General features: G+C 42.2%; 1 protein-coding gene across 2 annotated transcripts in view; it reads left to right on the forward strand.

Moving 5' to 3' along the window:
• spns2 (SPNS lysolipid transporter 2, sphingosine-1-phosphate) overlaps positions 1-16,059 on the forward strand; it is a 77,054-nt gene that overhangs the window by 38,866 nt on the left and 22,129 nt on the right. For both annotated transcript variants that reach the window (XM_079355954.1, XM_079355953.1), the window contains exons 3-6: positions 4,335-4,471; positions 9,607-9,758; positions 12,220-12,286; positions 15,280-15,422. In XM_079355954.1, the coding sequence (XP_079212080.1) occupies positions 4,335-4,471; positions 9,607-9,758; positions 12,220-12,286; positions 15,280-15,422 (499 nt within the window). The remainder of the gene's footprint in view (positions 1-4,334; positions 4,472-9,606; positions 9,759-12,219; positions 12,287-15,279; positions 15,423-16,059) is intronic.

The following is a 16,059-nucleotide window of genomic DNA, read 5'->3' on the forward strand; positions in this document are numbered from 1 at the left end:
ATCCAGACTGACAGGAGAACAACAATCGTTTTAAACATCGCCTTTATTGTGACGAGGTGTTTCCTGGGAGCAGATGAGCCTCCATGAAGGTTAAATGTGATGACTCTGCATCCGGTCTTCGTGACAGCGTCTGTCTTATATCCTGCACATCGCTTCAACTCGGTTTTTGTTGCAGTGTTTCAGGGTTTTTTTGCTGCCATCGTGGCAAGACCTCGGATAGGTGGAAGAAAATGGACTTTCCTCCTTTATAAATGCATTGTTTGTTCTGTCGTCTTCTACTGTCTTCAAATTGACGGTTTAACATTTCCTCAAATGCAGAAGATTTGTGTTATTTTAATCCTAAGAAAAGACATATTTCAAGTCTTTTATAATCTCTAATCTGCATCAGGGCGATCCAGATAACTTCTGCATAAATAAATCTTTCAAGATCAGCACGTTGTCAGATTCCGATCATGAAAGATGTGATGACATAAAACAGCACTGAAACAAACACTCCCTGAATATCTGCCGAGGTGAACCTGTTTGTTTGAACAAGGTGCCAACACTGGCAAGTAGAGAAAACATCTTATCTGTGAGTAAAGTGTGACGCTTGTGCATTTTCTTTTTATTCTGAGAGTTCAAAGGAACTTTAGCAGAAAGTCTTTATCTGACGTTCATGCTTTGTTTGGCTTTATCCTCGAATTACTTAAACTGTAAAACACGACAAACATGCAGGATATTAAATTAACCCGTTACTGGGTGTGTGGACCTTTCAGTTTACATTTTTTCACTGATATTTATGGTCTTGGTCTGGACTCAGTATTGATCCCTAAATGTAGTGTTGTGAGTTGTTTAGCTTATAAACCTGCTTATTTTTCTGATACTGGCGCCAGTAAAATCCTTCATTTCTATTTCTGCCTGAAACGCTTCATTTCAGCTGCGTTCTTTTTGAAGCGCGCCTCCTGCACATGCCCACTTTTCTCTGATTTGTCAGCTCAGTTTGCAGTTGCAGGGAAATTGAAGTGAGCTTCGGAGTGGGCGTGTCCGTAAAACAACTGTCGTAGTGGGCGCGTGCGACGCCTTTGCTCCACGCTTTGCTCCACGCTTTGCTCTGACACGTCGGCAGACTGTGATGTCAGGCTCTCAACAAATCTCATCCCGCAACATCTCGTTCTGAGCAGAAGGAAAACTCGTCCATTGATGACGCCAAAAACTGTGCATGTTGTGTTTAAAACAGCTTTGCAGAGGTTTCGTCTGAATGTCCAACATCGTGACATAATATGTATGTTTTTAAATACGGATCAGCAGAACAGATCTCCTCTGAGGCAGCTAAAATGAGCTTCAGTTTGTTTTGGTCAGTGGAAACACATCAGCAGAAAATGTTTCATTCAAACTCTTTGCTGATATTGTCCTGCCTCGCGCCTCATTTCCTGTACAGATAATGTTGTCCTGCTTCCATTAAAGTGATTTACAGCTGATTCTGACAAACACTAAAAAGTGGATGTTTCAGTCTGTGATCTGTGAACGACTGTCAGATCTGATTCCATGGCAGCAGAATTAAAAGAGATAAATACAGATTGTGCATTCTGATCTTATTTTGTAGATAGTTAATGGGCATTTTAGTGAGAAAATCCCCACAGCAGCTTTAACCTATTATGAATATAAGTTTCCCTTCTGTTGCACAGAATAAAAGGTTAATAAGCATCAGAAATGGGAGCACACTGCCACACATCGTTCCCTTGTGCTAACACCGTTAACAGCTGATAATGAACCTCATATTGTGTCTGAATATTATGAAATAGCACAGAGTGGTGAGTGTGTGGTCCTGCTAATGACCTTAAACGTGTTAACGATCTGAGGATGTGTATTTTGGACAAGTTGCCAAACAACGACTGTTACCATCTCTGGCTTTGTATCCCTCGTGGAAGCAGCTGGTGGTGGGTGATTGTGGACCTCTCCCAAGTCTTATCTCCTGTATACACTGCAGAACACCCTCCTCTGTGTCAGGTGTGTGTGTGTGTGTGTGTGTGTGTGTGTGTGTGTGTGTGTGTGTGTGTGTGTGTGTGTGTGTGTGTGTGTCATTGCATGGTGCTGTGGCTGCAGGGTTAGCAGTGTAAGCTCTTTAGAGAGGCAGACCTGCACTGAGCACAGTCATCACAGTCATTTAGCTTCACACAACAGACCTGCAGCACTCAGCCGCCTAAACGCTGCACGCTGAAGAAGTCTGCGGACAGAAAGAGAGAGCATGGGGGGAGAGAAGAGGGAGACGGAGACAGAGAGGGAGAAACATACTGCAGAGAAGAGGAGCCAGAGACTCATTCTGCCTAATGAGCAGATAAAGTAATTGCAGCACCGTGAAAACACTAACTGAAATTGATTCATTTGTTAATGATGATTTAAATGAGTTTTAAATTAGATTGTAGATTACATTTTTATCTCTGAGATGGGATTTGAGTTATGATAATGGCACAGTGCCCATATACTCATTTTATCAGGACAGGTGATTCTTGGATATTAAAATAGTTAAAACATGAATGTTTGTTCAAGAAGTTGTTTTTGAATTCAATTATTAAAAAAGTGAGACTGTGTGTAAGGTCTGTTTTCTTTTTATGTCAGCTTACAAAAAGTGATCACTGTGTTTCAGAACATGAATGCTTGAATCAGCAGCACAGTGAAACATCACACCTCAATGAAGCTTTTAGGATGCAGTGTTTTTCTGCTTCATAACGTTTGCTCACAGAAGTTTTTTTTCTTCATCTGACAGTCTCACTGAACCCACATGCTCTCATGTGTTTTTAATGTGCATGCTGCATCTGCTTGTTGCCTGTTTGCCTCGACATGAAGATGTTTTTTGAAAATGTGTTCCTAAATGTCTTGAATGAAAAAGATAACCCTTCACAGAACCAACTCTAGAGCCAAACACGATCAACGGAAAGCAACAACAAAAAGAAGACAACCTAAAAAATGAAATAAAAAATGTGTCACGTCAGCATTCATCAGTGATTCTGAACGTCAGATAAACAGATGCTCTGATTTATTTTTTTTGAATATAGGACATTGCATGACGGACTTATACAGCAACGTGATTATTTCAGATCTATTTTTGGTAACTATTCTGCAAAGATAGGATTGCACAAGTACTTTAAATCCTTTTTTTCCTTTTACCACGTCATAGTATCAAATGTTTGAAACTACAGGGATGCAATAATCTGATTATTGTCCCTCATCCAGCCGGCTGGCCTCTGCATCTATGGGACTGTGATGCTTGTGTCTTATATAACAGCTCTCCCATCCCCTCTCCTCTCCTTCCCTCCTCTGCTGTTTGTTTATGCTGATGATCTGTCAAAACACTTCGGTCTGCCTCCCCAGCTCCCCTCACCGCTGTCAGGAGTAACATCTCTGCCCTTTCTCCTCTGCAAAGAAACAAAACGCGCCACAGAGGGCATTAAAAATTCACCTCCGTTTGGGGTCGACCCCTCTCATAAATATTGACTGAAAGCCTCGAGACCAGAGCCTATTTTTCCACTCAGCGTCGGGGCAATTACGGATGACACATGTTAAAGTACTCGTGTTTTTTTTACTGGGACATAAAGCTGAGTGTAAGATATTAATACAGAGGAATTATTTATAGCCAACATCTTTCCCTCCATTAGGAGGGAAGGATCGAGTGCTGGTGTTTCATTTATTGCTATTACTGGAAAAACCTGCTTCACGTTCATTTAAGTTTCAGTCATGATACAATATTTTTTAACAATTTCTTTATGTTCTCTGCAACTTTTATGATTGACACTGAAAACTGGAAAAACTACATTTAATGTTTCACATTTGTAGAGCTTCTATAATACTATTAAAGGAGGTTAGCATGTCATTAATAGCGACTTTTCTGGTGAGGCTACAAAAGATCAATTATCTCTCTGAGTGCCTCGGATCTTTTCAATACCAGGAACTTTACCCCTGAAAGACTTAACAGGTCTTTAGACCTTAGTGGAAACACAGAGCACCATGAGTGGGAGGAACATGTCGTCCTCTAAAAAGTCGCTCCGAGGATTAAAGGTTCTGTCTGAGTCTGCTGCTGCTGCTGTCGTCTCTGAATAAAAAAGTCCCACATTTACCCTGCGAGGGTGACCCGTCCCTGTTTTTTAGAGAAGTAGTAACCCAAGGGCAGAGAACCTCTGGAGGGTTAAATAAAGTACCAGACCTTTATATAGACTTTTGTCCCAGCAGTGGGAACACGAACACTTGGTCTCTAGGAAATGACCCTGCGGTTAAAAAAACAGCTAAAACTGTCTGAAGAAATGTTTCTGTCACTGCGTAGATCCTTCGTAAAATGTTCCTCCTTTTTTTGTCTTCCACAGTCTTCATCTGCAGCTTCATGGTGGCAGCTCCCATCTTCGGTTACCTTGGCGACCGCTTCAACAGAAAGGTCATCCTGAGCTGTGGCATTTTCTTCTGGTCCATTGTGACTCTGTCGAGCTCCTTCATCAGCAAAGAGGTAAAACGACACACGTGCTCTGAGGGAGAAGCAAAGCTTGTTTCTTTTCTATTAGTCGCGTTACCCAGACGAGGTAATTACTCTGTTATGGTCTGGATATGCTTCATGTTAAAGCTGCTAGAATGAAATGATACGCTTGTTAAGTCAGACCGCTTTGCCTTTGTACACATTCTTTATGCACCCCCCGTCTCACTTTCTCTCTGTCTCTGGCTAACAGCCAATCAGCTAATGAAGGCCCATGTTTCAGACTTGTCTCAATTACAATGCTTTAGAGGATAAGGCTGTGGCTTTCACTGCCTCCTGAAAACTGGATTTAGATTTGAAATCTACTGAAAATCTCCCGTGTGGTGGGCGGTACCCGACACGTTAAATAATAACATTAATCTGGAGGGAGGATGACACGGGGGAGGACTATCCTGCAGAGAGTAGCCATGTCATTACAGTAAGAGCCCCTTTACTGTATACTTATACATGCATGTGTGGGTGGACCTCTTATAGAGTCTAAGTAAGGGATGAAGTACGGCTGGCTGGTTTTTATGGATGGAAGCAACATTGACAAGGTGAGGCACAGGTCTTGGTACACTCCTTGTTTCTGTGATAACAACCCCCCTGCTGTTTTACACATTTCTTCTTATCGAACATAACCCTTATCTCTGCAAAGTGTGTCCTCCTAAAGGAGTATTTGCATGAAGCGTCTGTGCTCTGAGAATGACTGACTCTGCTCCATTAATTTTTACAGCATGTTTTATATTTGAGATCGTTTTTCACTTGCTCAGACACGGAGCAAAGAGAATGTGGGTACAAGAAAAGATCCTTAAGTGGCAAAAATACGGGGAATGTCATACATTTAGAAAAGAGCGGCGGTGATGTGAACAGCGCCTTTCTGAAAAGTTGAACGATTTTCAACTTAATCGCTCCGAGCGACCACACAAAAAAGGCAGAAAAGATGTTGTACTTTTTCTCCAGGCAACTGCTCTCTTATACAAATGCCCTCTAATTATTTAGGCGCTGATGCTCAGAAAAAAACACTTGGTAGACAGTGGGCCTGACAAACCCTACAATACTAAAACCCACCAATCAGAATAAACTAACAATAGTAATACACATCTCACAGCAGGCAGTCTGAGGGTGCTTGATTGGCAGGGATCTGTGGCATTAGAGGTCGTGGAGTTGAATTAATGCAGCACATGTCGTGTGTGCACAGCTGCGTCGTGGCGTCCCACAGTGTCGTCTCTGCAGTGAGTAAGCCCCTTTACTGCCACAGATCTTCAGCCCTGAGCTCCCGATGAAAATGACAGCGCAGAGATGTTGATGGTCTCAGGAGGGCGTCCTTTGACTCGAGTGCCCTATAGACTCATCAGCCAGGAGGCAAGATGGCAACCTAAGCAGAATATTACGTTCAGGGTGCTTATGGCTAAGCTGAAGAAAGGCCTTCTGCCACTTTGACAAATGCCACAAATGCCTCTGGCTTCTGATGATGAAATGAGGAGGGATCTTCGGCAGCCGCAGTCCTTTGCCCAGATCTTTAACTCCGCCCTCAAGCCATGTCTCTGAAAGTGCCAATCAAATGACACAAGACTAGATGTGTCTTATGTAACATCTCCGCACTGCTGTCGCCTTGAGACAGAGAGGAGACATGACACGTGATGAAAAGTTAATGACCACTTACAAGTGAGTCCTATCATTACGCCCATAAGACTCTCTGAGGCATTTTGGGAGGATTCGCATCACATCACGAATTCAAAACCAACGTAACAGAAATTAGACATCAACCTGAAGTCAAATAGCCTAAAACACTTATTTCTGCATGATCACAACAGACTATCATCTTAAAATCCTCGCTTTCTGATGACTGACTAACTTCTCTTTTTATATCTATGGTGGCTTCATTGCCTTTTATTTCATTGTTTGCTTTAGTTATTCGTTTTAAAATAAGAACTGAGCCTTCTGCTAATGTAGCTAAGACTTTTAGCAGAATAGAGCCCACTTTATTGGTGGCTCTTGTTCCTGAAATAAATTCCCTATTCAGATCCTCCTTTGACATTTAAAAAAATCCTTAAGTCAAGAAATTGAAGCCACGTAACCATGACAACAAGCTCCCTCAATACTCCTGACTATTTGAATTGGTTTGAATTGGCACAACAACGGTGTTTAAGAACAGAGAAAAGGGCAAAGGTAAAAGACTGGGGCTTTTTTGTCTCGAGTCAAGAAACTACACATCCCACAATCCATTGCTAACTACATCGCTTCTTCTTACATGTAACTTCAGTCGTTATCGTGTTTATAATATAACTTGTAGTTTGTGTTGTTGAAGATATAAAGTGCTTTCACCGTGCATAATAGAGTTCATACAGCGCAAAGAGGCAGGAAACATTGCCATGGTAACAGCGAGCTCCACCAATCAGAGATGTCTTTGTGACACTTTTTGATGGTGGCTGGTGTTGACCTTTTCTCCGATATCGTGAATCACACACTCACACCAAATCAGGTGGAGTTTTGCCTTTACCTTGTTTAATGTCAGTTAGCACTAATTTACTGATATTAGCATGCCAACAAGCTAAAATCAGACTGTTTATATTTTAACTAATTAACACAGCGTCCTATTGCAGGTCATTTTAATATGTTAGTTACACTGGTGTCATCAGGTTGCTTAATCAACATGTAATATGTAAACTTACTCCATGTAGCAGCCTCACTGAGCTGCTAGCATGGCTGTAGATTGAATGTCCTGTTTGAAGCAGCCTCAAGGAGTAGATATTCCTGATTCTCTTCTTTCACTGTGATGCTTTCCATCTGCCCCTGCAACCAACAAACCTCATTTTTGTGGCACTTTCTGGCACTGATGCTTTTAGTTGTTTGTCACGTCTGCTAGCATTTCAGTTCCAAGTGGCGATGACACAAACTGAGACCACACAAACAAAAAGGAACCGCCATCGTGATCCCGCTAAACGAGCGGCCATTAAAAGAAGAAAATAGACTGCCTGTAAATCAGTGGGAACAATGTGGAAAAAACACACAAAGATATACAGCAGCAGTAAACGCTCTGAGGTGATAAATTATAAACAAAGCGGCTCATAAATACAAAAGACGAAGAAAAACAGTTGACTGTGAACACGCATAACTGTAACTGATATGGGTAAATACCACAGCAGAGATGCTATGTTTGGATGCATCTTGTCTTACAGGGAGGTGTGTGCGTACAAGTAGATGATTTATGGCTGTGTGTATGACCTAATGACATGACGTCCCATCACCAGCATGAAGCCCAAAGTGACAGCAGAGGGCTCGGGGTCAGTGCAGGGATCACAGCGTTCGCTCTGCCTCCGCTTCTCACTGCACCTTCATTAATCTCTGCGCACGGCTGACAAACCCTGCGCAGAGTGTAACGTTATCACACACTCACACCAAAGCCTCACATTGTCAGGGCCTGCTGCGTTCATGCAAGTTGGAAACAAATCACATTTTGCAGAGAAATCTCCACAGAATAAAAGCTAACAAACAGAAATGTATTGTGGTCCACTTGCAACTTCTACAAACGAACAAAAGATGCAGATCACAGTTCACATTGTGCAGGTTTTTATCATTCCACTCTGAGGAGAAAAAAGCAAATTTCTCTGCAGCCTCACAAGCTGACATGTGAGTTCATATCCAGTGAGTAGTAGTTGCCATGGAAACAGTTAACAATCCAGCTGCCTACACAGGAGCCCCCCTGCCAGCGTGCACGCTCCTAATAAAGCCTTTGGTCTTCTTTATTTAACAGATCCTATCACATCTGATTAGAGATTATATTACATGCGGATTGAATGCGCATCATTTAAATGTTGATGATTAAATGCTCTCTCTCTCTTGATTCCATTATTCAAAAGTTTTTGGTTGATCAAAGATTATCACCTCAAGACTTTTTTAGACCTTGTGCAACAAAAAACAGAGCTGAAATGTAAAAATGTCCTCGGTCTGAGCTTCTGAGTAGTCACCACATTGAAGTGATGTTTTTTTTATCATTCACAGTCCTGTGCCTCAACTCATGAGACAAATAGAGGAATCTAAAAATGCATGTTGCTCTCAAATGTGCTATTTAACTGAAACCTGACTTGACTGATACTCATAGTGAATCAAAACTGAGTCTGTGAAGTTCAATAAATCTAGTGTTCATGTCATAGACTGTTGAAATTGTTGTCATAATGCGTATAAGAAGAAACATTATTTGTAAAGCACGTCATTTCAAACAGGAAACGTCCCCCAGTGGTGGAACAAACTACCAAACTCCATTCAATCTGCAGAGTCCCTTTGCACCTTTAAGAAAAAGCTAAAGGCCAAACTGTTTATGAACTCATACAACCTTCATGATGATGATGATATTTAGGATGACTTTGATGCGGTCTTTGGTCACTTCCTGTCAGACGTGCATCTGTTTGGCCCCATGTCCATCTGTCGTTCAGGAGGGCTTGTATGAAATGCTCAGAAGAAAAGTTCTGCAGATCCGTCCTGTCCCTTTGACAACAGTCCCTTCGACAACTGTCCCGTCACCAATTACTGCTCTGTTACTTTTCAATGCATGTTTTTTCTCCAGACTGCATTTTACTGCTGCAAACACTCTCTACCCATTGAAAACAATTTACTCAGAAAAGTACACCAGGTGTACACAGGGTCTCCTCCCCACTTTGGAGAAAAGTGTCTGACAAATGAATTGTAGAAATGCAGCTCGAACTGTATTACAATAAGGGAAAGAGCACTTTAAGTATTTGATTTTTCTAATTAAACGGCAGATAGAGAACCATAATTTAAAAAAAAAAAAAACAGGATGCAAAGAGAAAGACAATTGCTTCAAAAATGATCAATGTAAAATCAAAATGAACAATGAAAATATGGAATGCAGATTGCAGGAAAAAAAAAGGGGCAAAAACTATGAAATGTGTGTAAAATCAATTGAAACACAACATTTATGAAGGAGAAAAGTATGCAATGACCATTCAGAGCTGCTACAGAGGAAGTATCTCGGGGCTAATGGCAGATTTTAACAGTTTTTTCACTTTCAGGAAGACGACCTCTGACCGTGTCAAATATATGCACAGTCTGACAGAAACTTTCCTGCAGAACTCGATAACCAAACTCTTCTCTCTTCTCTTTCCCTGCAGTATTACTGGCTGTTCGTGCTGTCCAGGGGTCTCGTCGGTATCGGAGAATCCAGCTACTCCTCCATCTCTCCCACTATTATCGGAGACTTGTTCACGAACAACAGCCGCACCATGATGCTCTCTGTTTTCTACCTGGCCATCCCGCTGGGAAGGTAAGCGCCAGACACATCCTGTACTAGAACAGACGACTGTCTATATTTATCACAGTATCTTTACAGTGGGGTATTATTGAAATATTGAAGTCCAGCTGGCTCATCAAGTGTTAAATTTAAATGTGCAGTAGAATTAGGAAAAATTAGCACACCTAATTTAAATGTTCCTTACATAGAGAAGGTCAGACTCGCTCCTATCTTGTGCTCTTTTTTTCTGCAGCAGCAGCCACACAAAGAGCTCAGGGCCTCTGCAGAAAGAAAAGCAGAACTTATCTATTGGCTGTGTGAGAGCGTGCAGAGCTTAGAGGAGAGCAGAGGCAGGATTTTTGGAGATGTGGCGTTGCAGCGTGTGAGTGTGTGAGAGTAGGAGGTATTATTATTAAGCCCAAATCTCCAGCCTTTTCAGTTCATTCAATCAGAAAAAGGGCCACAGGGAGAAAACAAACAAAGCAGGGTAATAAAAGATGAATGTGCTGGTGGAGGGGGCACAGGAGCCACTTGAGGTTTATCGTTCTACCCGGAGTTTCACAGCGTGAGCCCGAGCTGCTGCACGCTGCAATGCTTCCAGCTGCTGCATGCAAAATCACTGTCCAAACAGTCAGCTGCAGGCTCTGCGACACTGCTAAAACGCCAAGATTACGTAAAACATGTCGTTGAAAATTGTTGTTGCAGAGCACACCACAAGGATGAATGGTTGTGAAGCTAAAAATATGTTTTCAAGTAAAAATTAGAGACAGTTTGTCCAAATAAGCAACGGAAACAAACTAAGCTGCCCTCTGAGTGGCTTTGTTGTCACGTGCCAAATGTTTGGGTCACCTTTAACTGCCCGGCAACACACACAATACAAGGTGAAAGAGTGGGCTTCGGTAAAGCGCCGCTAAACATCCTTTCCAGTCTCTCACTTGTTTGTCTTTTTGGAGGTTGTTATGACCGTTTTCAGGAAATGACCTCAGGAATCAGAGCAGAGTCACAGGAAATGGGTTCCCCTGCTCCCTCACCCCCATAATTCTTTTCAAACGTTGCCCCTCCAAATGGTTTCTGTGTTGTAGTGTTTGATGGAAGCGCACCTTTTATGCCCGTGTTTTTGTCGGTGCGGAACTTTCCAAACACTCTGCGTGGACTCTGATAAGATTAGTCACTCACTGGAAATATCATCTGCTGTCTGAGACCGTTTATACTGTGCTGTTATTTTGGGAATACTAATCATAGACTGTAGACTGCTCCCCACCCCCCACCCACAAGTGTGAGTTTTTGTATGTAAAGCCAGTTAAACATCTTTTGGCCCCTCGGTTGCCAGTACTGATAAGAAGCCACTGATTATCAATCTCTTGCTCCGATCTGCCTTTCTAATGTAAAACAGTGACTTTTGGCCGGAGGTTGCATGTGTACATGAGGACGGACTGGTTTTCTGAGAAGTCATGGAAGTAAGATTCACTTTAACTGACTGATTCCGTTGTAAATGTTCAAAAAAGAGTAGTAGAAATGGGGCACGGTGGGCTTATGGTTAGGACTCTTGACACGAGTACTGTTCTGTCCAAAAGAAGAAAAATCGGCCAAAATATATTTACCTGTGGCTCCTTTCTCACGTGTCACTCCTCACTCTCTCTGTTTCTGATTTCTCACTGTCCACTAGCCTTCTAGGTGAAAAAGTCTTGAAAATTTTGGAGAAAAAAAAAGTTATAGTGTAAGAGAGTAGAATGAATCTTGAAATCATACCTGAACAAAGGTGTCATTCTTGCATTGAAAAACAGAGTTAAAGGATAAATTCTTATTTAGTATAGATTCCTTTTTATCAACTGATAACTGAGCTCCAGTCTTTAGCCATGTTTACTGAGACTTCTAAAAAGCTTTGTATTAACTTTGTCATTACACTGTTTAAAGATGATCATATCACTTCACTGTTTTAATCCTCTTTGTCCTTTGAATGCTGATGTTATCTTGCAGCTTAGGCTCACCACAGCATAGCGGTCCTTTTGTATCTGATCTGATGTGATCTAGCAACATTTCCCTCAAAGCACTTCACTCTTATGGCGCGCAAAACACCCTTAAACTCCAGAGAAATGTGGTGAAATGCAGTTGAACTGGGACAACAAACGGCCCTCGGCTATAACAACACTGTGAGCACGACTCTGCGTTCGCTCGTGGGCTGCGACTTTGCACCTGCACTTTGTGACTACATGCACAAATCACACGTCCACAAATAGACCAGCTAGCCAAGTCGCTACCGGTGCTTTGATCAGTTCCACTGTCACAAACTCTCCATGTCAAGCACCCGAACGCTCAACACAGCTTAAACAACACTACAAGCAGGATGTGTGTACTGTAGGCGTGAGATTAAGTGATGGAAATGACAGACTCAGCTAACTCAGGACAATGACTCATGTATTTATATATAACACGGACCGAGGGGAGCAGAGTCTGAGAAATGTATGTGATGTGTTCTGTTTCTGTCTTTCTGCAGCGGCTTGGGCTACATCCTGGGCTCCAGCGCCAAGGTGGCTGCAGGAGACTGGCACTGGGCACTGAGGGTAAGGGCCCCATTTTCCTCTTCCTCAAATAAACAATGCACCCAAATATGCACACAGAGACCGATGCACTCATGCACAGCTCAGTTTACAAGCTATTCGCAGAGGCTACTTTCCTCTGATGTCACGCTCGGGGCGGAGAGTTTGTTGTGATCCAAGTTTAAGTTGCTATAATTGATGGTGGCTCCCTAAGTAATGAACAACATAAGAGACAATCTGAAGAGAAAATGTGTGAATCGAAGGACCGTATTTTATCGATAACAGCGAGCGTTATCGAACTCACGTCATGAAGTTGTGATTTTTGTCCAATTCTGGTTATTTCTAGGTTGAATTTTATTCGTACATTAAATTTAGCAGGACAATTTATTTTCGTTATGGCACAAGGGTCTGTGGGGTGAGTGGTGGCAGAAGCATCCTGAGCACACACAAGGATGAACAGGTGTTTGCCGGTCACGACACTGTCAGAAAGTGACACAGCATGCCAAGAGGAAAGGGCTGGACAACGCTCCACATCCGAATGAGCATCTGCCACCAGTCTGCTGCAAAAAATCTTCTTAAAATAATCTTTCTAAAACATTTCACATCAAGCTTACTCAACATCCTCTGGCATCACTGAAGAAGAAAAATATATCTGCATGTTGTAGAAGGACAGTTCTGATCTGATGACTTTGCAGAGAGCAAAGTGGATTTCTATTAAAAATCAAGGATGATATCAGTTTCTTCCTCTTCAGTGGCTGTAAACACATTTATCTTTCATCACACTTTAAACACGGAGGTCAGCTCGGGGAAAGCGGGATCAATGGTGTCCTCAGTGGTAAAAAATAAAAATGTCCCTGTAGTTCCTCAACCTGTGAAGCTTCTTTTGTTGGTACTGGTTTAGTTCCAGCATTGACAAAAGAAGCTGAAAGTGACACATTCGCTCCGTGTTCAAAACAAAATACATGTCAAGGGTGCTGTAGGGGGTTGTAACTGTGCTGTGGATTGTGATGGGGTTGACCAAATGTGTGATTGTGTCAGACAAACAAAGAGTCCAGGACCAGCCGTAGAGAAATAACCACCAGCTAACCACTGCAGCTGCAACAATAACACTGTCTGTCTTTTCAAAAAGAACAATGGAAAGTGGGGAGGTTATGACGTCTGAGCCATGAGAAGTATTTAAGGAGAAAATGATCAGTAGAATCGTGAATGTGAAGCAGAGAAGTCAACCCTCAATAGAGGAGTATGTGCGTACATGTTCTGGATTAGCATGTTTACTGCATGCAGGAGCAGGTACATGTGTTAAATCAGGAGTGTACATCACTGTTGTCATAGCACTCTTTTCATTGGAAATCCTCACACAAAGCAGTTGGCAATGAACAGCTCTATAAGACATACCAGCTGTAAGACAGAGAGGGAGAACCAATGAAAAGCTCTAACAGGACTCCCTGCTGCCGTTAGGGTCAGCTTTTAAAATCCCTAAAAACAAGTGACGACCTGAGGAACCTGTCGGCATTTAAAGGTCGACATTAAACATTTCCTCAGCGTGTCGTGCTGCAGGAGATCCCTGGATATGACAGTTCTCTTCAGGTTTGAGGAAACAGGAAAACAGGACATTAATTTTTTCTTATCTCGATGGAGCGTTAAAAACGCACAAAGAGCGGGGCATGTTTTTTAATTTTTTTTCCACAGAAGCCACAATGACATTCCAATAAAACAATCTCAAAGCTGATTAATCACCGTTGTGGCATGTGGAGGAAAACAAGAACGCAGACATGAAACAGGGTCCGTGCTGCAGTATCCTGTTCTGAGGAAAAAAACACGGCAGCGCTTCCGTTTGTTTTTGCCCACCATGTTCCAGCCACCTTCATTGTTTTGCAAAAAAAAAAAGGAGATGATAAGAAGGAACAGAAGAGGAGGGGGAGGAATAAGGAGCAGTACAGGGCATTAGCTCAATCGTTTGATTGCAAAGCTTCCATACAGGAAGTATCTTAATGTGCCCTGAGAGTGCCAGGGTCAGAGGTCACAGGTTCCTGGTCTCTTTTCTTATTATGTGAATTATTATGTGCAGAGTTGAGTGAGAAAAATTGGATCATATCCTTTAAGTTTGATCTTTGTATCCTGCGTGAAAAGCAATTTAGAAGATTTTCGCCGAGGACGTTAAAAGCAGAAGAAGGCTGCAGAAGGAGACACAGCATGGGAGAGGAAATAATCAGTGTAATCCTCACACCTATGGGACCACAAACATTATGTTGAGCCACATTATGAGCTGCGTTATGAGCCACATCATGTTGCAAAATTACTCCCTCAATAAAAAAACTTGAGTACACACACATTTTTGTGATATGTTTGCATATAAATGAGCTAGGAAATATAATATCATGAATTTCCCTTGACAGATGAAATTGGTTTTTGCCTCTGTGTGCATTTGTATCAGTCTGAGAAGACCTCTCCCACACATCCAAGCCTGCTTTGTGTCTTTGTTTCTCCCCCTGCACAGACAAACACACACACACACACACACACACACACACACACACACACACACACACACCTACACACACACACACACACACACGTACATGCAAGGACAGGCACAACCTATGAAAGATGATGGTGAACATAATAGCAGATGAGCACCTTTGAGGGTTTCACCTTGGTGCTCACAAAGCAGCCACAAGCTCTTTCAAAGTCTTGAATGCTTTTAAACACACAAACACAAAAACACACACAAACACACACACGCACACACACACACACACACACACACACACACACACACACACACTGTGCCAGCAGAGTAAGCAGAGGGAATGTCCTGAGTTGCAGAGGGCTTGTAGAGGATGTGAGGCGTATCCACAAACACAGTCATTGGTCGTCCTTTCACATTGTAAACACTCTTTTCTTTGTCCCCAGTCTCAAGTCTGCCCCGAATACAAGCCCCACCCATTCTCACTATCATGTCAATGTGATGCATAACTCAATCCGAGGTCTCACAGGTCTTCCCTTTTTTCACACAGGTGTCCCCAGTTTTAGGGATCACTGCTGGGACTCTGATTCTGCTCTTCGTGCCGGAGCCCAAGAGAGGCAGCGCGGACCAGATGGGAGGACGCATCAAGTACAGCACCTCCTGGTGCTGTGACATGAAGGCACTCGCCAAGAAGTAAGCTGCAAGGAATACACCGGGGGATTCATAGATAGTCCAGTGATGGGGTGTATGTCCACAAAATCATCAGTTTTATTCCCAGCAGATCATTAAGAGAATGCTGCAAATGTTAGTTATTAGAAACAAAGGAGTGAAGGGCTTAAGAAAAATGATCTGCCAGCAGGACAGAAAATAACTTCTGCACTTCATTAAGTAAATAAAATACTAAAGCAGCTGTGGGGAGTTATTAACAAGCTACTGTATGAAACACAATGAAATGAAAGCAAAGGTCTCTCTCTGACCGGAACGTCAGAAACAAGAGTGATTATAAATACTTTGTTATTTTTAATGTCTGAAGCTGCTGCTGCTGTGGCTTAGGTGATTCACTGTGAAGGATACTTTTGACTGTACTTGCACATGTAAAGAAACACCTCTAAGAGTGGTGAGATTTAAAACACACTACTTACTCTGATTCAATATAGATACTAAAATAAAAACTAGTCTGAGAGCAGACATCGGTCCATGCTAATAAAAAACCTTTTAAAAAAAGCTTGAATACAAGTTAAAAATGCTGAATGAAAAACTGACTAAACAAATGTGTTGTTAGTCTAAAAGTCAGGACATGAACAATAAAGAGTCCAGTCTAGACCTGCTC

Source organism: Symphodus melops, assembly GCF_947650265.1.
Source record: "Symphodus melops genome assembly, chromosome: 11".
Lineage (NCBI taxonomy): Eukaryota > Metazoa > Chordata > Actinopteri > Labriformes > Labridae > Symphodus > Symphodus melops.